This window comes from Chelonia mydas, chromosome 9 (genome assembly GCF_015237465.2).
Source record: "Chelonia mydas isolate rCheMyd1 chromosome 9, rCheMyd1.pri.v2, whole genome shotgun sequence".
In the NCBI taxonomy this organism is placed as follows: Eukaryota; Metazoa; Chordata; order Testudines; family Cheloniidae; genus Chelonia; species Chelonia mydas.
In genome coordinates, this window is record NC_057855.1 from 60,917,811 (window position 1) to 60,940,077 (window position 22,267).

The window sequence follows — 22,267 nt, forward strand, 5'->3', positions numbered from 1 at the left end:
TTCAGATTCATCCCAGTCCCCGTGCCATGAGGCAAAGCTGCCTGAGTTGACATCCCATACAACACAAGGTGACCACGCTGGGATACAAGAACAGGTCAAAGCAATGAGGCCAACATTGAAAGCCTTTTATTGTCTTGTGATACTGTCAATGGGCAGACAAGCTAAATTAGGTAAGAGTGGAAAGATCCCTGGGAAATTGCTCCAGGTTGCATAAGAGTTTTTGCCCCATCCTAGAAAATGAAACATTTATAACAACGTCACATAAAATAACTCTTATTTTTAAACTCTTTGTACAGCAGAATTGATAGATTAAGCAACATCTGAGATGGCTAACACCATGCATACAGGTGCGACGGAAAGCCCTTTATGTTGCAGTGTGTCATTCATAAGCATGGATCCAATTGTTTCAATGCAGCCAAAGGAAGAAACAAGAACCACCCCTTATGGCATGTCCAGCTGCTATTGGGCAAGCCTGTGGAAATTATCTTGGTGAGCAGAGAGATGGTTCATTTCAGACATATCAAAGAGAGAACGGGCTGCTCTGCTTTTGGACTCTGAGGCCTATCCGGGTGTCTCTGACCCCAGTTCTGCTTAGATCCTGACTGGGAGGAGGTGAGGAAACTTGAAAATAAATACAAATACTATAACTGCTACCAAAATGGCTACAGATACATCCAAAAGAAAGGGACAGGAGAGAAGTGAACCACCGTTTGCCTGCTGCTGCGGAAACCGAAGAGCTGGCCGGAAGCAGGAGAAAGGGACATGACTAGCACAGGCTCTGCTGCAGCTTTGAAGTGCCTGTGGAAACTGCAGACAGGAGGAGAATAGCCCATTCATACCAGAATTGTGGGAGACGCTGAGCTATGGAAAGGAAACAAACTTTGTGCTTTGTATAGACAGACCTAAACCAAAACCTCAAACCCAAACAACCATAAACATTAGGGGTGTTGGAAATCCAAACCCATATCCAGATTTTACAAATGATCCTTAGTTTTACAATGGGCTGCTCCAATCCCCTAGATCTGGACTCCCTGGCATTTTGGGGCATTTGAAATCTAGATCCAAATTGTTAACTGTGGATCCATCTCTAGTTTTATTTAAAACCGGGTATGTTGAATGCGGAAGAGAGATTAACCGGAATTAGTCAAAGTGGCCAAAAATTACATTCCCACTTGGACCCTCCTATAAATTCATAAATTCAGAGTTGCAAATATATCATGCTTCTCTCCCCCATCTGATCAATGCTGTGTAACTCAGCATAAAGAAGCTGAAGTGCGTGCTCAGAAAGGGTCTAATGAGCATGGGTTGCTCTATGATCGCTCACTCTGACAGGACGTTACAGAGCAGTGCTGTAGGAGGTGACAGCACTCACCTTGAGAGTCACAGAAACCCAGCAGTTTGGGTTTATTATCAGCTGTGCATGGCTCCACTGGGGGAAAAGGAATCCCAAAGCTTCCCTCTCAGGGAAGGCCAATTTTTAGGCTGATGACTGAGAAAGTTCCCCTTTAATTCAGTAGATCCCCATATTGGGTTAAACCTAGGCTGAGAACTCTTGTGCCAAATGTCAGTCCAGAATAAATTTTCACATGGTCATTTTGGCTCCTTGGCTGCCGATGGAGCTTTCTTGGCACCAGCCGGAGCTGTTGTCACCACGCGCCTAGCCAGCAAGGATTGCTTTCACATGCTAGACTGAGTGATGGTGATGAAATAGTTCAGCAAGTCCTCCATGGTGAAGTCCATTGTGATTCCTGACCCTGGGTAGCAGCGCTGGATCAGGTGCTCGAACTCTTGGTACTGCTGTATGAACTCCTGTTCCATGGCTCGCCAGACTACCTGCAGGTAAAACACTTGGAGTCAATAACCCCTCTTACTGGGAGCATCCTATCCTGCTCCCCTCAGGGGCTTGCTGCAGTGCAACGTAACCATGCACACCCACAGAGGCACATGTTCTTCACCGCCTGCTGCACAAGTGCAACCACCAGCCCAAGAGGAAGGGACATGCACGGGGCTGACCTCGGAGCTTCTAGGCTCACGTCCTCAAAGGCACTTAGGAACCCAACTCCCACTGAAATCAATGAATGTTGGGTGCTTAAATACCTTTGAGGATCTGGGCTCTAGGCCCCAGAACTTGCCTAGTAAGAGTTCCCTCTAAGGGAGCAGAGATAAAGGAATTCCCACTAATTTTCAGACTACTAAGAGAAGCAGGGAGCAGAGACAGGTCACTAGGAAGAGGGAGGAGAGAAATAAGAGAGGGTGGTTTGAGGAAAGAGAGAGAGAGGAGATGAAACAATGGGCATGAAGAGGGAGACAATGCAGTGGGAGTGATGGTCAGAGAGATGAAGCTAGGAGGTCCCCTTCCCTCTGCCATTTATTGTTGCCTGGCAAGCTTGGTCCCCAAAACATATGAAGCTACCACTGCATTGCACCCTGTGAGCGATGCCCAGGCCATATTTACCGGCAGGAGGTTTTCCTCGGGGGAGAGATACTTGTAAATCTTCCTGTAGAGAGCATCCAGAGCTCTCTTCACCTCCTTGCCAGGGTACTTTTCTATCACCTTCCGCAGCTCCTGCTTGCTGTATGCCAGCTGGAAACTCACTTCCTCTTCTTTCACTCCCTGAGCCACGCGGGCTTTCACCCCCTCGAAGAAATGCTGGGGAAGCAAAGGAGACAAATCATGCACCAGCTGTTCCACGGTGTGATTCTACTGAGCTCTTTTTTGGCTGACTCCAGAAGCCTTTTCTCCTGCCTCTTGCTGGGTTTTGACTGAGCAGATCTGACCGTTTGTGCAGAGCCAGAGTCTTTATGTTCTGCAGAGGAGGATGCCTTTAGCTCTCCGCACTCCATGCTCTGCAAGGAGATTGTTGTAGACATCTGCATCCTGTAGCAGCAACACTGATGCTACCTGATATTTGAAAAGCAACCTGTGGTTCTTTTTGCTCCACATACCTCATCAACTAAAAAGGTTCTGGCATCCAAATATAGCTGGTGGTTTTATACAGGCTGCATAACGCAGAACAGAACACAGGTGTCTCTTCTGCTGATCCAGGATACTGGCTCCACAGTGCTGGCAGTAGGAAAAACTAGCTCCTGGAGTTTGTCTCTATCATGGGGTGCATACAACCCCCCCGCCCCCGTTCCCGTAGCAGCCACACAGGGGTTAATAGGCAGCTACGGTTACTTTCCCGGCTGTGATTAAGTGGCTGACCAACCATAGCTGAGTTAAAAGGCTTCTCCTAGCAAGACCAGCCTTCCGGGGAGGGATACTCGAGGAATGGAGCTCCCAGGAGAAGGCACTTAGGGAGAGATGTCCTAGGTGCCTGGAGAAGGAGGAGGCCCAGCCTATGGGTGGCTGCATGCTGTTAGAGAGCCTGAGGGGACTCGGCATCAGCCTGAAGAAAGTGGCCCAGGGAAACAGCAGCGAGTCTATGGGAGCAGACCCTGGCTGCTTAATGCAAGGTCCCTGGACTGGAGGTGGGGGGCCTGAGTTCCCCTACTGACACTCAGAGAAGGGGAAGCAAAAGCCCTGACACAAAGGGGGACAAGGGCTATTGAGTCCATGGTGGGGCTGAAGGCTTGGGAAAGGGTCATTAGGCTTCTGCTTCATTGGCCGTGTTCTCCCGCTGGAAGGGGTGCGACTATAAGCAAGCTGGGCAGAGAGCAGAGACATGAAAAGGGGCAAATCACCCCAGGACTGGAGTGACCACTGACAGGGGGCGCTAGAGTAGAAGAGGTTGGTACACCATGCCCGGTCCTGAGGGGTGCATCAGCCGCTGAGTGGCTCCCCTGCTGTCCCATTGCTCCTACATCCCCCAGACTTTCAGTGACACTTGGGGCTTGTTCACACAAACACTTACTTGGTGGGAAGCTGGGGTGTAAATCTAACCCACACTAGCCTGCAGCACACCAAGCGGCTGTACACGAGGGAGCTGTTAGTGCATGGCAGCAGGGTCCACATGGATGGTTTGTTGCCCAGCACCCCAGCTTGATGTGAACGAAGCATTTGCATGGACAAGCTCTTATACCTTCTAAGTGAAAAGGGGACTAATGTTCCTAACTCAGCTAGTCACTTTTGAAAATTTTTACCCCATGTCAGTCAACTAAGCAGCTCATAACTGAAAAGTCACATGGGGAGCAGTTGTGGGCAGCAAAGCCGCTGCTCAGGATTCCTCTCCCTGAGCAGAGCACTGCTAATGGACACCACAAATGTCGTCACTTTCCCTGGCCACCAACAATGAAATTCCACTCTGCCCTCATCAATGGAAGACAAAACAATTAGCACGGGCAGTGAGTTGATTGAAGCTCTGGCTGGTGTCATAGCTGAGCAGATCTTCCAGGGGCAGGAGGCATTTGACAGCAAAGACCAGAAGCAAATCAAAACCAACAGGCATTTCAATTAAGTCCAGCTGGGTCTAGCTTTTATTAGACGTTATAGGCCAATGAGCAGGTGGGTGAGCATTAATCAGAACAGCAAGGGGTTAGTGGAGTGGTAAGGAACTATGGGAGAGAACTGAATGTCTGCTTGAGTGGAGCCATGCTTTTAGCTCAGTTAACAAATCAATCACTTGGGAACCCTGAAATTATGTTAGGAGGCTCTGCGCTAGCAGCCATCCAGAAAGAACTGGCATCAGCCAGCCACAGACATGCAGCCAAAAGAGAAAGCAGTGATAGAAATTTGTCCCTTCAGTTCAAAGCCAATTCAGGTGAGCTGCACAAGCCGTTCTGCTCGCTCACGTACAATAGTGAGGCTGTTACCCACCGATGCTAGCTAGAGAGGGCAGCGGTGCACAGACATGGTGAGTGTTAGTCTCACCAGAGTAATTCTGGCTTTGATCTCACAAACAGGGCAACCCCTTCCTGTTCTGTCCTCCAACTGTCTCTTGGATGGGGTGTGTGAATCCAATAGAGGGTTTAGTTGCAGAGTGTGTATCCTTGGCATTTTGGGAAGGGCTGTATTAATTTCTAGAGGTCAGAAGCTCTCCTGATCTAGGTCAGAAATTGAATTATCCCCCACAGGGAAAAAGGATCTCATTCAGCCAATGTTTGAGAAGCACTTTTGACATATAAAGCACAAGATTTGTGCTAATGGATATTAGATAGCAAGGGCTGCCTAGTATTGTATGGGGACAAATGAGGTAAGAGCAAAGTAAGGACTTGTCTACACAGCAGCAAAAGCTGCGTTCTCAACTCAGCTAACTCAGATTAAGATCATGGTGAAGACAGGGCAACTTGGGTTCAAGCCTATAGGACAGCCTGGGACTGAACTCAGGCAGCTGACCTGAGTTGCTGTGTCTTTACTGCTATTTTAACCAGAGAGAGCTAGCTCTGGTTAAAATGCTTTTTTTTCTTTTTGCAGTGTCAAAAGGGTGCTTCAGATTAGCCTTGGGACTTCCTGGGTCATGCCTGCTGGAGGTAGAATGGTTCAGTGGTTAGGGCACTAGCCTAGCACATGGGAGCCCTGGGTTCCAGTTGCTGCTCTACCACCGTGGGCAAGTCACTTAGCCTTTCTGCATCTTGGTTCCCCATCTGTAAAAAGGACTTAACAGGCACGGTGTGAGGATAAATCCATTAAAGACTGTGAGGTGCTCAGATAGGATAGTAAGGAGTGACCTATACATACTATAGACAGAGGAGGTTGTGGCTCATAATGTACTTACGTTGAGTTTCTCCAGTGGCTGTCCCAGGTACTTAATGACATATCTCTCCAGGTGTTCATGGTACCTTTGCTTGGCTTCCTTTCTCTTGCTTTCCAAGCAGTGGATCTTCTTTTGGCACAGAAAGCAGTGGATGTGGTGGAAGTTTTCCATCATGACCATGTCCGTATTGACCTTCAGGTTTGCTGAGGCCAGACTATTGACTAAAAAGAAAGGGAGAAAGCACATAGGCCTAGAGGGATCTTTTGATAATCAAGATGGGGAGGAAGGAAGGGGAGACACAAGGTGAAAAGACAGGGTGAGTTAAGCCCACCATGCACAAACCCAGAAGGGTCTTCCAGAGAGTCTAGGCAAGTCCTATCAGTCCAATCCACAGACTGCTTCCATCTTCCTAGCCCTAGAGTCTTGCCTATAGCTCATGCTTTGGAGCTAATGGCTCTTAGCCTGTCCCATCTGAATGGCTTGCTGGTTCCAATACCGGAGGGAGAATAACATCGTAATGTAAATAACGATTTCATGTAATGTATTTTTATTTCCTATCTCAGTAGCTTTATAATAAACACAGATGGTGCCCTGACGGGCCTGGTACTGACTGCATTAGTGAGGCGGATCATCCAGGATAATATGCAAAGAAGGCTACGCCCTCTGCATCAGGGAAAGGTGCTAATGTAGCTTTCCAGCTTTCAAAGTCTGGGCATCTCTGAGTGACCTACAACTCAATCTTCTGGGGCATGTGTGTGTGTGTGTGTGTGTGTGGAGGGGGGGCGGGGATTTCACTTCCACAGCACCCTGAGCCCCTGCCAGGCTCGGAAGCAAGAGACCAGCTTTGAAACCCACATTAGGATCTCTTGCATGGCAATGCAGAGTGCAACCTGCAAACTACCAATCTCCCCCTCTTTCTCTTGGCAATGTACAGCAGTGCTTTTTGGGGGGAGACCTTCTTTCTGACAACTTATTCCAGTGACTCTGCACCTCCTGAGACTTGTTAATATTGCTCCTGTGATCTCTCTGCTTCGGTGTATCTACAGCCAGGAAATGCATTCTCAGCCCTCAGCTGTACTGGGTTTGCACTTGGTGCAGCTCAGAAAGGAAGAGTGACTCTAGGCCACCCCTCTGGGACCCCAAACAAGCCCTTGCGTGTGGGTGTGTTTTTCTGTGCATAGTGCATATACATGCGTGGCTGCACTTTTGTGTGTGGGTGTGTGTGAGGGATTTCAGTGTTCCAACATGGATCAAGATCCACATTTCATGCTGGCCTCTCTGTGCCACTAACAGAACCAGAATCCCGATCCAAACACCCTGGGCTTTAAAAGAGGGGGTTTGAAATACTGCTCCAGATCTTGTGATTCAGGTCTGAGCGTACTCCACTGCTGGCTCTCTCTACTCACTGCTGCTGAAGACACTGCCCACCAGTTTGGCGTGAGCTTTGTCCAGCTCGCCTCTCCGCTGAGCCCATCTAAACACATCCTCTGAGAAATTCACGAACTCCTCAAAGCGGCTGACGAAAGGCAGGATCCCGCCTTTAGCCCTGCTAGGCACCTTCGCTTCCTCGATTTCTTTGCACAGGACACACTGGGAGCAATAGAATAAAACAGAACACTCTCAGACTTGGCCAGTCCCTGGCTCTGGGGTGGGCATGCCAAAGAGCCTGTCAGCAAGCAAACCCCATTAGAGCCTGCATGCCAGCATCACAGCTTGCTGAACCCTGTACTCGTAACCGACAGGAATGAATCAAGAATGATAAAATGGTCAATTTCAGTGCTCTTATTCATAGGCTTGCAGATTTTAAGGCCAGAAGGGACCACTGGGATCGTCTAGTCTGACCTCCTGCGTAGCATACGCCAACAAACTTCACTAGTATGCCTTCCTCCAGCCCAGAATGACAGCCCTCGAATCCGCTTGCCCCAGAACTGGTACCACATGGGCACTGGCAGGGCAAGCTTCCCCTCCAATGCCCCAGCACTGTGCCACTGAAGGACCACTTCTAAAGGAGAGGGGAGTTCGGTCTGCAGCTCACTTTCAGCCATGGCTAAAAGCACCGAGACAGGAAAGTTCCTAGCGATGCATTTTCAGCCACTGCTTTTAGGAATGTGCTGTTTGAAATCCCTTGGCCTCCCAGCCCTGTGTGAAAGTACGGCCTATGCAGTGTGCCCATACAAGTGGGGACATCCTTGTGTACGCACTAGCAATGAATGATGCAGGGAGATTTTAATTCTCACAAGAACTGAGGGCCACATCCACACAGGCATTGGCTTCACTGGGGGGTAGGGAGGCTGACTTCAATGGAGCCATGCTGGTTTACTCCAGCTAAGCATCAGGCCCAGAAGCTCTAATTATTTGCACAAAGGGTAAATGCTAACTTGGGGCTCCAGCGCTCCGAGGCGCATCTCTGCTTATGGATGGAGACTCACAATGCACTTGTTGAAGTTGTTCTTGGCCAGGAGCAGGACGTTGCTGAGGACCATGTTGAGGAAGGAGGAGGAGGAGGCTGTGGAAGAGCCCTGCATCTCAAACATGTAGTCATTCAGGGTAACCAGGACCTGCAGGCAGCTAAACTGTTGGACCTTATTGCAGGTATCTATAAATCCTCTCAGCTCTGGCTCCAGGGACCTGAAGATCTCAGACAGCAGCTGGGTGGGCTGCTCTTCTAGTCTAGAATAAGTGTCACAAACAGATAGGGGGTTGGGACAGAGCTGCTCAGGAAGTGGGCCAGCCAGAGAGGTATGGACAGGCTGACAGAAAGACACAGAAAGGTGAAGCTCAAACACAGCCTCTTCGGCCTCACAAACCGGGAGCTAAGAGTGCAGACACCAGATAAACACAAAGGCCCAGATCTCACAGGTACTGAGGTGCCTAATTCCCCTTCATTCCAATGGGAGTTAGGAGCCTAAATACCTTTTAAGGATTTGGGCCAAAGACCATTGGCAAGTCATGTACTACAGTTCTACACCATGGTATTAGTGATTTGTGTAAAGTGATAGCCCTACTGTGACCAGAGACATAACAATAACACTGCGATGGTCAAGGTTTGGATGCCCCAGTTCCCAGTGAAATGAATAGCTCTAGGAACACTTTTGACCCCCCAGTCCAGTGTCCTATCCTGTCCCAAGATACAATACTATCCGAATTCTTGCAGTTACTTTGATAATATATTTGCTCCTATTTCTGTGCTTTGTTTCCCCGTGTGAGCAGACTAGAAGCAGTGATAAAGAACCCTTTCACAAAATCACTCTGCTGAGTAAACACTGGGTACTAACCAGCACTGTCCTGAGTCCTGTGACACTAGCAGGCTAAGCACCCATGTAACATTACAGGCAATTGGACCCAAATTTTGTCCTATTCCACTCTCATTTACGCGGATGTAAGCCATGGGCGTGACTCCTGATTTTCCCCAGTGTAAATGTGATTTGAATACAAGCCAACATTTTTTTGTCCCATCGACTTCATTCATTCATTGTCCAACTGACTTCATGTACTGGACTGACTGAGGGCCAAATCTTACCCAGCTCTCTTCTTGTGATATTAGTTAGCAACAGTCCCCTATTTATCTGTCCTAGGTAGTTATAAGTTCACTGATACCATAGCATCTGAGCACTTCACAATCATTAATGTAGCTATCCTGAATACACCCTGTGCAGTAGGGCAGTGCCACTATCCCAACTTTATAACCAGGAACCGAGGCCCAAAGAGGATGAGTGACTTGCCCAAGGTCACACAGCAAGTCTGTGGCAGAACATTGTCTTGCCCATGTCTCCTGAGTCCCAAGCCAGTGCCCTGCCATTAGAGCATCCTTCCTCTGTTGGCGGGCACTGGACAGTACATGCCTTTGAATGACACAGTAGGTATGTCCATACTGTAAGGTTAGCCAGGTCTGTGGGACCCTGGCTTATGGACTTGGTGTTTCCAAGTCTACGCTTAAGAGTCCACACTGCATAGTAACCCTACAATTGCTGGACCAGGGTCTCTCAGCTGTGCTGATGTGTCCATACTGCACTAGGCAGATCTTCTGACTCTGGTTAGAAAATGCAGTTTTGTCAAAACATGGGATTGTGTTGATGGGAGAAAGTTGATTTCCTTTGTTTTGATAACATAAAAGAGTTTGTTTCTACTTTAGTGTTTTGATTCATTTTGTTTTGACTCTTACATGAGATGAACTATTGATATTTACTGATATACAGCACACATCTGGTTATCTGAACGCCCTGGAGGACAGCCAGAACTTTTGGATAACTGGAAGTGCTGTTGAGCTGCAGCATCACTGATGTGGAAATATGTAGACCAAAGGGTGTAAAGCTGATGTTGGCTTAATACTGTACTTGGTTTTTTTACTCTATAATAAATTACAAACTTTACTGAGTTTATTAAAACACCAAAATTGTATTAAAACCATTGTGGTCATAATTTAATTCTGATTTAGTCATAACTGTTCTGCCAAGCTGCTGCTGTTGCTGAAACAGGATTAGATCTCAGGATTAGGTCTACACTGGGGGGAGGGGAGGGGGGAATCGATCTAAGATATGCAACTTCAGCTACGAGAATAGCGTAGCTGAAGTCGACGTATCTTAGATCGACTTAGAATCACTTACTTCGCGTCCTCGCGGCGCGAGATTGACGGCCGCCGCTCCCCCGTCGACTCCACTTCTGCCTCGTGCCATGGAGGAGTTCCGGAGTCAACGGCAGAGCGATTGGGGATTGATTTATTGCGTCTACACTAGGCGCGATAAATTGATCCCCGATAGATCGATCACTACCCGCCAATCCGGCGGGTAGTGTAGACGTGGCCTCAGTAACTGCAGGTAGCTGCTATACAAAGTTGTTGATCAGCACTAACAGGTGCTAAGAGGCTAATTGAGAAGGTATGAGTGTATGATTAACTATAGTGCTACATGGGGGACACACTGTGGATTCAGATAATTAGGATTTTTGGATAAAGGGCATTTGATAAGTGGGAGTGTACTGTATTATATTTAATGTTATGTGTATTTGTATGTAATAGAGAGACAAGGTGATATCTTTTATTGGTCTAACTTCTGTTGGTGAAAGAGACAAGCTTTTGAGCTACACCGAGCTCTTCTTTTATTACAATGTTTTGACATAATGGGAATGAAACATTTGATCATTCCAAATACAATTATTTTTGGAATTTGTGTGGTAAATTTCAACTTTCGTTCCGATTCAGAATGAAAGCAAATTTCAAAGTGTCAATTTCCCATGGAAGAGAAATTCCATTTTCTAACCAGCTCTGCTCCCAGGTCACTGCCACAGAGGGGACAAAAATGATAGATCTACTTTGCATGTCCAAATACTGCACTAAGATGCAGGCTGTCTGTCTGTTATTTGTATTACAGTAGTACTTAGGAGCTCTAATCTCAAAGACTCATAAGCTTTAAGGCCAGAAAGGACCACCGTGACCATCTCCAGTCTGACCTCCTGCATATTACAGGCCACAGAACCTCATTGACCAATTGCTGTAATAGTCACATAACCTCTGGCTGAGGTACTGAAGTCCTCAAATCTTGATTTAAAGACTTCAAGTTACAGAGAATCCACCATTTACTCTAGTTCACACCTGCAAGTGACCCATGCCCCATGCCGCAGAGCAAGGTGAAAAACCCTAGGGTCTCTGCCACTCTGACCTGGGGGAAAATTCCTTCCTGACCCCAAATATGGTGATTGGTTAGACCCTGAGCATGCGGGCAAGACCCACCAGCCAGACACTTGGGAATGAATTCTCAGAACCCTCCCCATCTAGTGTCCCATAAGCAGCCATTGGCAATATATGCTAATAGCAGTCGTGGATGGGCCATATGCTATTGTAGGCAATCTCATCATACCATCCCCTCCATAAATTTATCATGGACTAGGAGACCATTGTGCTAGGTGCTGCAAAAATGCGTGCTGTTGGGGTGTATCTCCTGAAATGCCTGATGAAGGGTGGAGAGGTATGAAATCACCACAGTCATGAGACAAAACCCCCTTGTCATGTTCAGCCAATTCCTCAGACACAAACTCCCAGGGACACAAATGACAGATCACACTTATCCACGTACTCGGTCTTAGTCTTGGGACAATGAGACTTCTCAGGAAACGCTGCATCCTTTCCTCCCTTGCTTGCGGCAGGTAGCTGAAAGAAAGAATGGTGGGGGGAGGGAGAGTACCATTCCTCGAGAGACTTCCATTCTCCCACTTGGAGGGCAGAAGATAAATTTTGTGTGTCAACTCAGCAGAAGCAATAGTGCCTCACACTACAACTCCATATACAAGCTTAGGGACACAGTCACAGAGATGCTAAGTTAGATAAGAAATTGCTCAAGCATCAGGTTAATTTCAGCTCCTTGCTCCCAAAGGGTTAACTCTCTGATGGTAGGATCAATGGCTCACTTAGCTGACTTACCCCTGGCTCCTCTTGGTCTGCAGCATCCTGGCTCAGCATAAAGAATTTCTCAATAAACCTCTGCTCTGCAATGCACAGGGGTTGCAGCTCCCTCAACACCTGCTCCAGCATCTGCTTAGAAACAATCAGACACATTACACACACCATTAAATACCGTCTCCCACCTACCATGCCTCAGTCTTTCCTCCTGTCCTCAGAGCTTCAAGGTCACTACTCCCAGGCAACAGCAGGAGCATTTAGAGTATTGCTGTGCTAATTGCCACACTGTTTTGGCATTCCCAGATCTACTGTACATGAAGCCTTTTAATCTGGAGCAAGTTTTACTGCGGCTGGATCTGTACACATGGCCACTGTGGTACCCTGTTTGATCTCAGCAGCATGGAATAAATAAAACACTGTGGCCTGCTTCAGGCCAAGGAGGGTGTTCAGGAAAAAACACAGGCAAAGGTTTGGAGGCCCAAAATGCAGCAAGTTCTCCATGAGTCTGTGTGCCTGAGGGCCTGCCCCCATTTTACATCTCCAGTCTGGAACTGTGCTTCTCCCGGAGAGCTGGGTGAATAATGGATTTTTTCAGTTTGCTGGTAACTCTGAAAAGTTATAAAAGATTGTTTTAGGTTGAACTGAAAAGAGGGTTTTTTCTGAATTTTTGGTAAATTGGAAAAAAAATGGGGTTGAGTTAAATGTTTTCAGTTTTAAACATTTTTTAATTACAAAAAATAAAATTAAAGGAAACTTGGAAACGAAAAGTTCTTTTGAGCCAAAAAATTGAAATGTTTCATTCTGAAAATGTCAAAATGAAACATTCTGACTTTTTTGGGGGGAGAGGGGGATTTTTTAGGTTTTCTTTCTGACAAACAATTGGGTGAAACTAGCATGAAATTGGCAAAGTGTTTTGGTGCCATCAAATCTGTGCTTTTTGGCTGAAAATTTTTGCCCAGCTCTATTCTCAAGTGACTATGTTAGGTGACCTGATCAGGTCACTAGAGCTCTGTTCATGGCCCTGTCCCTCTTTAAGATGCCACACCCACTGCATGTTCTGATAGTAACTAGGAGGTGCTCTTGATTAATCCTCCTCTGTGCTGCCCCCAGACATGTATGCCATCATGCAGGAGCTCAGCTCAGAGCCCCGACTCTATCCTTCCACACACCTATGTTGGGAAATCCCCGCCTGAAATCTACATCTGGGTGTCACAATCAGAAAGCTCTCTCACAAATACAGAGCTAGGGTCGGAGAAGAAGCAGGTTGCCTCATTCTCTTTGTTCAGTTAAAAAAAAAAAAACCCTAAACAACCAAAAAAACCCTAAATTTGATTGTGTCCCCTCGAAGTAGACTCCATGTAGTGCCTAGGAGACAAGTGCTTGAAGTATGTGCTTAGGCAATCTGCGCCTGTTACAGGTAGAGAACAACTCTGCTTCATTAATTCATGGACAGAAGGGAGGAGAGGAACCAGTATTGGATTTCTGCATATTCCATAGCCACCTTTCTAAAACACAAGTCCCATCTTCTTCTATTAACTCTCAGTTCCTTACTTCGACAACATTTCCTCTGTCCAGTTCATCCTCTTCCCCTTCTCTGTTGTCAGCGAGACAGAGCCGAGGGTGCTGTCTGCTCCCACAGGGCACCTGCTTGTCTAGAACTTCTTGAAAACCTGGAACAGACATAACTTCTGAAGGCTTTTGTATTTACTTGTATCTCTTTGCTTCTCTCCATCTCCAAGCTGTGACACAGTAGCCATGGATGATCAACATGTCAACCATAGAGATGACCACCTATAGCTATTCATCCACTCACTCAGCCAATCAGGCACACATGATGGGAGGGTCTGGGTATTAGTTGAATTGAATCAGAGTACTATACGCAGTGGAACAGCCATATTAAAAAAGTCAAGGGGGACCAGGAGTGAGAATGCATAAGTCTTACTGCAACTTTGAAAGGGATGTAAACAAGGGAGTAAAAAGTTGAAGAAGGGATCTCCCGCCTATTCTGCACAAGGCTTTCACCTATGGTCATAAGCTTAACTCTCAGCTCTCATAGACCTAATCTGTTCTCTGACGTTACGGTTAGGTGATTTAGCCCTTCCCTGTTAAACCTGCTGCTTCCATATGGCCCAGTTGGCTTTAAGGAAGCCAGCCCTTACTGCCTGATTGACACAAGACACAGATTCCAGTGGACGTCCTATTGTGGTCTCATTTCTCTTTCTCTCTCCTGTTATCACCCTTCTCCTCTATTGCTCTCCTTCCAGTGCCACTTATCCCCTTGCTACTCAGCAGTAGTACGGATGTAAGAAAATCGGGAATGAGAAATCATGGATGCTATGAATCCTCCAGTTGGTATAAATCAGTAAAACCGGTTGAAAATTTTCCATCAGAACTTTTTTTGATGGAGAATAGGGTTTTAGATCAAACAACAATTTTCATGGAAAGTTACTGCTTTCCTCAATTTTTTCTGATCGACGTAAAACCAAAAATTTTCCTCTGAAAACTGAACATCTTTTCAGGTTTTGGCCCTAAGTTTACATTGTTTTGGCCATTTTGGGACAAAAAGTTGAAATTTTCTGCTGAAAATTTCAACAAAAAACCCAAACAAAAACCAGTTTGTTTTTACTGAAACTTTCTGCGTGAATAAACATGAACACTTTCCAGCCAGCCCTAAAAAATCAACCCAACTCCACTGATGTCAATAGTGCTATGCTGATTTATACCAGCTGAGGAGCTAGTTTTAAAAATCTGGGACACCTAGGGTAACCATCTCAGAGTCCTACTCTTTCTGCATACAGGATGGACCGTGTTTACTTTTGGCCACCTTTCTTTGGAAAAGATTTAGCTGAGGTTCTAAACGTTCAGAGAAGGACAACAAAGGTGATTAGAGATCTGGGCAAGTCTTGCTTATCTAGCTCTCTGTCTCAAGAAATAACAAAGAAACCCCAAACCCTATTATTTCAGTTTTGCAAAAATCACCAGAAGAATTTTCTAACACGACACAAAAGCTTCTCAACCAATCTCTGCATAAAGAGTATGATAAAGGAATGACATTTTACTTCATTAAAAAAAAAAAAAAAAGCAAGACAGGAAATTCAAACCTGGAAAAAAGAATGGCTAGAAGACTGAACTATTCAGTGATAGCTAAGTGAAAACTGTGCAGTTCCTTCTTTTAACCTTATTCCATAACATGAGAACAAAGGGATGCTTGAAATCAAAGGGCAGTACATTTAGAATTCTTTATGTAGCATGCAGTCAGCCCAAAGAATTCACTGCCCCAAGAGCCAGTTGAGACAAATAGATGGTGAGACATAGGGTGTGACTGGGAGATTGCTTTATCACCGCATCACTTATGGATGTGGAGTGGTAGGTGTGGGTTGCAGACTGATGCTGGGGTTTAGTCTTCTATCCATTCTTTTTTCCAGGCTTGAATTTCCGGTCTTGAAAAATTCTTGTTGCAATCCAAGGGAAATCAACACCCTCCTACTGAGGGCAGGGAAGAGCAAGGAAAATAAAGGAATAGGGAAAGTATAACCTAGCACTTCAGGCTCTCAATCATTTCATTGGGCGACTGCAGCCCTGCATTGCTGCCCCTGTATGGTGCTGTATTACATAGTGCAAGCATCCAGGCTTGCTCAAAAATGGGGACTCCCAGCTGTAAGCAGGAACTGCTGGCTTCTCCTGTGAATCCACAACACTTGGAGGGATTCTCCCTTTTGCGGGAATACAATACTTTCAATAAGAGATTACCCAGATCCACATCTCTGTAGCGCAGTGCACAGGAAACTTGGGGACACCACCTCTGCAGAGTGCAATCTGCTGTTACCGAAGGAATCTCAAAGGAGATCTGACAAAATATGGATGCCTTTGTGGGTTAATCCCTGTTGGGGGTGGGGAGGGGGGGAGTTCTGTCACACCTCCCTGGCCACCTTCTCTTCCTCAGTGTCAGATCACACCACATGAAGCCACTGATCTATTAGCATTGCACAAATGGCGAGCTACACTGGGAATGAGCAGCGCTGTACAGACTATAGCAACTCTGTGTTGAGAGGATTTCAGTATTTTGAAATCTGGTTTTGATCCCATTTGGGATGAAAACCAAACATTTCAAAATCCTGCCTGAAAGGGAACAAGGCCCTAGCTTTGGGGCAGTCCTCCTGGAGGCTGCCCCAGAGCCTCAGACCTTGGATACCCTGGGATCCAATGCTACCGAGAAGCCACAAGTCTTGGAGTCAGGATTCCCAAGGTTTCCAGGCTTCTGGCTCCTCATTAACCCATGAGGTGGGCTGCCAAGGAGCCAGACAGGCAAGCTGGCAGGAAGCCAGGCAGGTTTCCAATGGAATGCAACTGGGTTTCGTCAGAACTTTGTCAAAATCGAACGCTCTCCGCTAAACAGATCAATTTCACCGTATTCCAGAAAAAAAAAAAGTTCCATCAGTATTCTTCTGACTAGCTCTAAGTGATGAGGTTGGTTGACTTCTCCTGTGGTATCCATTATTGTCAGCCACTATTTGAGGCAGTATGTTCCTGATTTTCTGAGCCAAGCACAGGTTAGTAATGTAGAGATGCAGACATTGGGAGTAGTTTCTGAGCTCTGTAAGCAATTATACGGGAGCATGAGCTTGCATGAGACACGGCCCCCCTAATTTTTTTTCTCCCTTTTTGCTCCTGTAGCGTTTCCAAGATATCCTGGGTAAACCTGTGTAGAGAGCAACAGAGGGTGGAGTACGAGATGCACCCTCTTCAGAAGCAGATGGCTACAACAGGCAAAGAATTGGAAGCCAAGTTAGCCTTTTTTTTTCTAAAAATTCCCACCATCATTAACATGAGCTGAGTTCCAGCAATGCCAAGAGCCCTGCAGTAGATACGCTGCCAGTTCTCACTGCCATTTTAAGCATTGCACCAGCGAGAGCAGATTTTTTAAAAAATGTCCCGTAGTGCAGACAGGACTTTAGCAATATATGCCTGGAGACAGGAGAGACTGAACCACACTGATGTGTACAGCAATTATTCCAACAACAACTGGAGCATTCTGCTGTGCACCCCACTCAGCAGTCACTTTCAGCCGATAGATTTGCCCATGTTCACAATGAAGGTCTCTGGTGGAGCTGGAACAGAACAGATTCCCAGGCCAGTGCCTTAGCAATGAGGTCATCTTGCCTCAAGATGAGCTACACACACGTGAATGATTCCCTGCGGCCTCATGCCAGGTACAAAGCCCTCAAAGACTCCTGCTGTAACCACAATTGGTTTCCCAGAGTCTCTGTTTCCTGTCATTATTTTAATTACTAGCTTTTTATTACATGTATACAGCCATTGAAAAAGAGATTGTCGAACCGCTAAAAGGAAGTCACCGATATAAATTACAAAACCAGGATTATACAGCCCTGCTGTTACTCATAACCGATACCATCCTTTATTATTTTTAATGAGTCTCTTTTCATAAAGGACTTCTTAAATAATAAAGCTAACTCCTCACCCAACAGGTCTCTCCATTTTTAATAGCTGCAGTGCTGCTGGCAAAGACAAGCTTTGCTTTCTATTATTACCCCACAGCATTAAAAGCACTTGCTTGGAAACGGTGGTCTCTTTGCCTTCTGGACTGGTTTTGCTAATCCTTTTATTTAAATAAGTGCATTTGCCTTTCTTCAGGAAACTGAATCTGACCACAGCATCTAGTAAACCTCGGCTCGCGCTGTTTGCTGTCCCCATTGCTAATTCTCATGGCTCTCTGCCAGAATGTTCATCGCTTCTTTGCAGGATTTCTTCTTTGGATGAGAAAATGGGCCAAGTTTCCTCAGAAAATGCTGTGGCTGCATATTGGAGTCACTAAGAGGCAAGTTCTCTCTCCCTTTTAACTACATACTTTAGACAATGTGACTCAGGTGAGCCAAAGCAGAATCCCAGCTCTCCTGGACTGGCTGGTTGCAGAATCGCAGCTGATAAATCTAGCTCCTTCTTGGTGAGGCACAGAACAGCTTTAGAAAGTTTGCACTGGATTATGCAAGCTGCAGCAAGGTAAATTGGATCTGACCAGAATATTACCTCTCCACCTTACAGGTGACATTGGTGGAACACTCTTGCATAAACAAAATGGAGAGAGCTGTGCGGTCTGGCTTCTTGACAAAGGGGTGGTTACTGGGTCCCTGAGGTAAGGGGCACATGGCTAAAAGTACACCAGGATTTGGGCTTCTATTGCCAGATCTGCCACAGGCAAATCACAACTGGAGCCAGATTTTTCAAAAGACCTAAAACCCAAAGGGTAAATTAGCAAAATGCTTTCAGCTGGGTTTGTATTGGATGGACTGAAAAAACATTAAGAAACTATAATCCATCTATTTGAACATACATTGCATTAAGGTGACTGCCAATCAACTTTGATGACACCTGGCCAGAGGTATTAGCTTGTCCTTTGTTTTTAACAGGTTTACCCCCTCTTGCTGCCCAAGCGCCCTGTTTACTATGTAATATGTAAATTGAGGTAAACACACATTTCTTTGGTTAGGACAGAGTTGTTTAACAACTTCTGCATAGCCAGGGCTAGGTGGGTTTGAACATGTGCTAACATCATACAGGGGGAATTCATAACTTTACATATAATGTTGCTATGTACATTTTACCAAGATATTATTGGCCAGGGAATTATTAGTTTTCAAATGCTACCTCACAAGGCATATTTTGTACAAAGATTACAGTTCTGTGCAAGGTGTGACTGTAGGGGTGCATTCAGTCACAATATCCATCTGTGAAACGGGGAGAAATCCAGGCCTATCGTGGGCTGGCTGGCCCTTTAAGAGAAGCCAGGCTTAGCCCTGCCTGTGAAGATCAGCTGCCCTCCCAGCTGATCCTAACTGATGTGGGATCAGGTGGCCTTGAATAATGATGGGACCCAGCTGAAAGAGGGTTTGCACAAAAGGCTGAGAGTGCTCACTAGGTAACAAATGGCTTCAGGAGGAAGTTTGCACCCTGATGCAGGGGGCAATGGGGTAAAAGCAATCCCTGGAGGGGGTCTGAAAGAAGGCCAACCCATGGGTAAATGGCCTTGGAGGTAGACTGGAATTGAGGCTCTAGGCTTAGGGAAGAGATAAAGAAGAGATGGGGCCTAGGGTTCCTCCTTGCTGGGAAAAAGGTACTAGGGGAAGTTATGGAGGGAGCTAGTCCTGTGGTGGGCCCTCAAACAGGGGCAAGGCTCTAGGGGAAGCAGTGCTGTGGGTCAGTGTTCCCAAAGAGGAAGTGGGAGTTGGCCAAAACCCAGAGAGACTGAAAACTTAAGCCCATGGTGGGCTGAGGACAAGCCTTTCAGGGTAGAAGGTTCCTAGAAGCGTGGGATTGAAGAAGAGCCTAGGAGGGGAGAAAGGCTCTTATGAGTGACTAGCTTTGTGCTGGACACTGTTGATTTGGGATGTTGATACCCTGCAAGAGGTGAGGCTATAAGTGACCTGACTAGAGGGCTGAGACCTGAGAAGAGGTAGACCCTGCAGGACTGGAGCAATGCTCTGCAGGAGGTGCTAGATGAGGACAGCCCAGCCATGAGGGCATATGCCAATGGTGAGTCCGTTCTTATATGATACCCGTTGTCTGCCTTGTCTGTTTAGGGCAAGAACCATCTCTTACTATGTGTATGCATAACCCTAGTGCAATGGGGCTCTGATTTCACTTGGGGGGCCTGTGGGTGCTACTGGAATACAAATAATGAAGGTTTCAAATGTGGCATAGGTCAATTTGGATGTACAGTAACTCCAGGCATTGGGATGACAATATTATACCAAAAAGAAAAGGAGTAATTGTGGCACCTTAGAGACTAACCAATTTATTTGAGCATAAGCTTTCGTGAGCTACAGCTCACTTCATCGGATGCATTCAGTGGAAAATACAGTCATCTGATGACATGAACTGTAGCTCATGAAAGCTTATGCTCAAATAAATTGGTTAGTCTTTAAGGTGCCACAAGTACTCCTTTTCTTTTTGCGAATACAGACTAACACGGCTGCTACTCTGAAACCTGATAGTGTACCAGTGGCTGGCTTGTACATAGCACATGTAATTGTAAAAGGGGGATTGCACTGGAAGCCACAGCGACTTCGCTGACTGCGTTGGGATAACAGCCACTGAGGGTTTTTCCCTTCACAATTAAAAACATTCTGCAGCAGCCCAGACGGCCCAGTGGGGAGGTAAGAGGCATATGGAATACACAGGTTCTATTTTGTGTATGGGTGTGTTATGTTTGCCCAACCCATTCCCAGAGCAGGTGTGTGGAGACTGGGTAAAGCTTTCGATCCACACCTCAGTGCAGCAGAAACGAACTAGTGCTATGCTATATTATTGTGGTTCCAGTCCAGAGAGACTCGTGCACCTCACCGATTGCTCTACTGATCCTCAGTACCATGCTCATACCAATCTTGTGTCAATAAATTTTATGGCTCACTCCCACCTACACATCAGTGTCTGTTTTGACCAAAAAGTGACTTCTAGATACCCAGCTCATGGCAATGCTAATCCCTAAGGCACACAAGATGACTTCTTGAGGAAACTACAATCCATCGGTGATCTTCCTGAAAACACCATCCTGGCCACTATGTAGAAGCCCTCTACACCAACATTCCACACAAAGATGGACTACAAGCCATCAGGAACACTATCCCTGATAATGTTACGGCAAACCTGGTGGCTGAACTTTGTGACTTTGTCCTCACCCATAACTATTTCACATTTGGGGACAATGTATACCTTCAAATCAGCAGCACTGCTATGGGTACCCGCATGGCCCCACAGTATGCCAACATTTTTATGGCTGACTTAGAACAACGCTTCCTCAGCTCTCGTCCCCTAACGCCCCTACTCTACTTGCGCTATATTGATGACATCTTCATCATCTGGACCCACGGAAAAGAAGCCCTTGAGGAATTCCACCATGATTTCAACAATTTCCATCCCAACATCAACCTCAGCCTGGTCCAGTCCACACAAGAGATACACTTCCTGGACACTACAGTGCTAATAAATGATGGTCACATAAGCACCACCCTATACTGGAAACCTACTGACCGCTATTCCTACCTACATGCCTCCAGCTTTCACTCAGACCACACCACACAATCCGTTGTCTACAGCCAAGTTCTACGATACAACCGCATTTGCTCCAACCCCTCAGACAGAGACAAACACCTACAACATCTCTATCAAGCATTCTTACAACTACAATACCCACCTGCGGCAGTGAAGAAACAGATTGACAGAGCCAGAAGAGTACCCAGAAGGCACCTACTACAGGACAGGCCCAACAAAAAAAATAACAGAACGCCACTAGCCGTCACCTTCAGCCCCCACCTAAAACCTCTCCAACGCATTATCAAGGATCTACAACCTATCCTGAAGGACGGCCCATCACTCTCACAAATCTTGGGAGACAGGCCAGTCCTTGCCTACAGACAGCCCCCCAACCTGAAGCAAATACTCACCAGCAACCACACACCACATAACAGAACCACTAACCCAGGAACCTATTCTTGCAACAAAGCCCGTTGCCAACTGTGCCCACATATCTATTCAGGGGACACCATCATAGGGCCTACTCACATCAGCCACACTATCAGAGGCTCGTTCACCTCCACATCTACCAATGTGATATATGCCATCATGTGCCAGCAATGCCCCTCTGCCATGTACATTGGTCAAACTAGACAGTCTCTATGTAAAAGAATAAATGGACACAAATCAGATGTCAAGAATTATAACATTCATAAACCAGTCGGAGAACACTTCAATCTCTCTGGTCACTCGATTTCTGATCTAAAAGTGACTATTCTTCAACAAAAAAAGTCGAAAACAGACTCCAACGAGAGACTGTTGAATTGGAATTAATTTGCAAATTGGATACAATTAACTTAGGCTTGAATAGAGACTGGGAGTGGTTGAGTCATTATACTAAGTAAAACTATTTCCCCTTGTTTATTTCCCCCCCTCCCCCCACTGTTCCTCAGACGTTCTTGTTAACTCCTGGAAATTTGCTGGAATTGGCCCACCTTGATTATCACTTCAAAAGGTTTTCTCTCCCCCCCGCCCCCACTCTACTGCTGGTAATAGCTCATCTTAAATGATCACTTTCCTTACAATGTGTATTTTTTCATGGTCTGTGTGTATATAAATCTCCTCATTGTATTTTCCACTTTATGCATCTGATGAAGTGAGCTGTAGCTCACGAAAGCTTATGCTCAAATAAATTGGTTAGTCTCTAAGGTGCCAC

General features: G+C 46.2%; 1 protein-coding gene across 3 annotated transcripts in view; it reads right to left on the minus strand.

Annotated features, from left to right (window-relative positions):
* Positions 1–109: 109 nt before the first annotated feature.
* LOC102938923 (exocyst complex component 1) overlaps positions 110–22,267 on the minus strand; it is a 59,026-nt gene continuing 36,868 nt past the window's right edge. For 2 of the 3 annotated variants that reach the window (XM_043522438.1, XM_043522439.1), the window contains 8 exons: positions 13,576–13,694; positions 12,046–12,159; positions 11,702–11,775; positions 8,063–8,303; positions 7,040–7,223; positions 5,655–5,854; positions 2,456–2,650; positions 110–1,833 (listed from right to left, as the gene is read on the minus strand). In XM_043522438.1, the coding sequence (XP_043378373.1) occupies positions 1,678–1,833; positions 2,456–2,650; positions 5,655–5,854; positions 7,040–7,223; positions 8,063–8,303; positions 11,702–11,775; positions 12,046–12,159; positions 13,576–13,694 (1,283 nt within the window). In that variant the 3' untranslated portion in view covers positions 110–1,677. The remainder of the gene's footprint in view (positions 1,834–2,455; positions 2,651–5,654; positions 5,855–7,039; positions 7,224–8,062; positions 8,304–11,701; positions 11,776–12,045; positions 12,160–13,575; positions 13,695–22,267) is intronic. The other variant, XM_027826367.3, reaches the window with a different exon arrangement.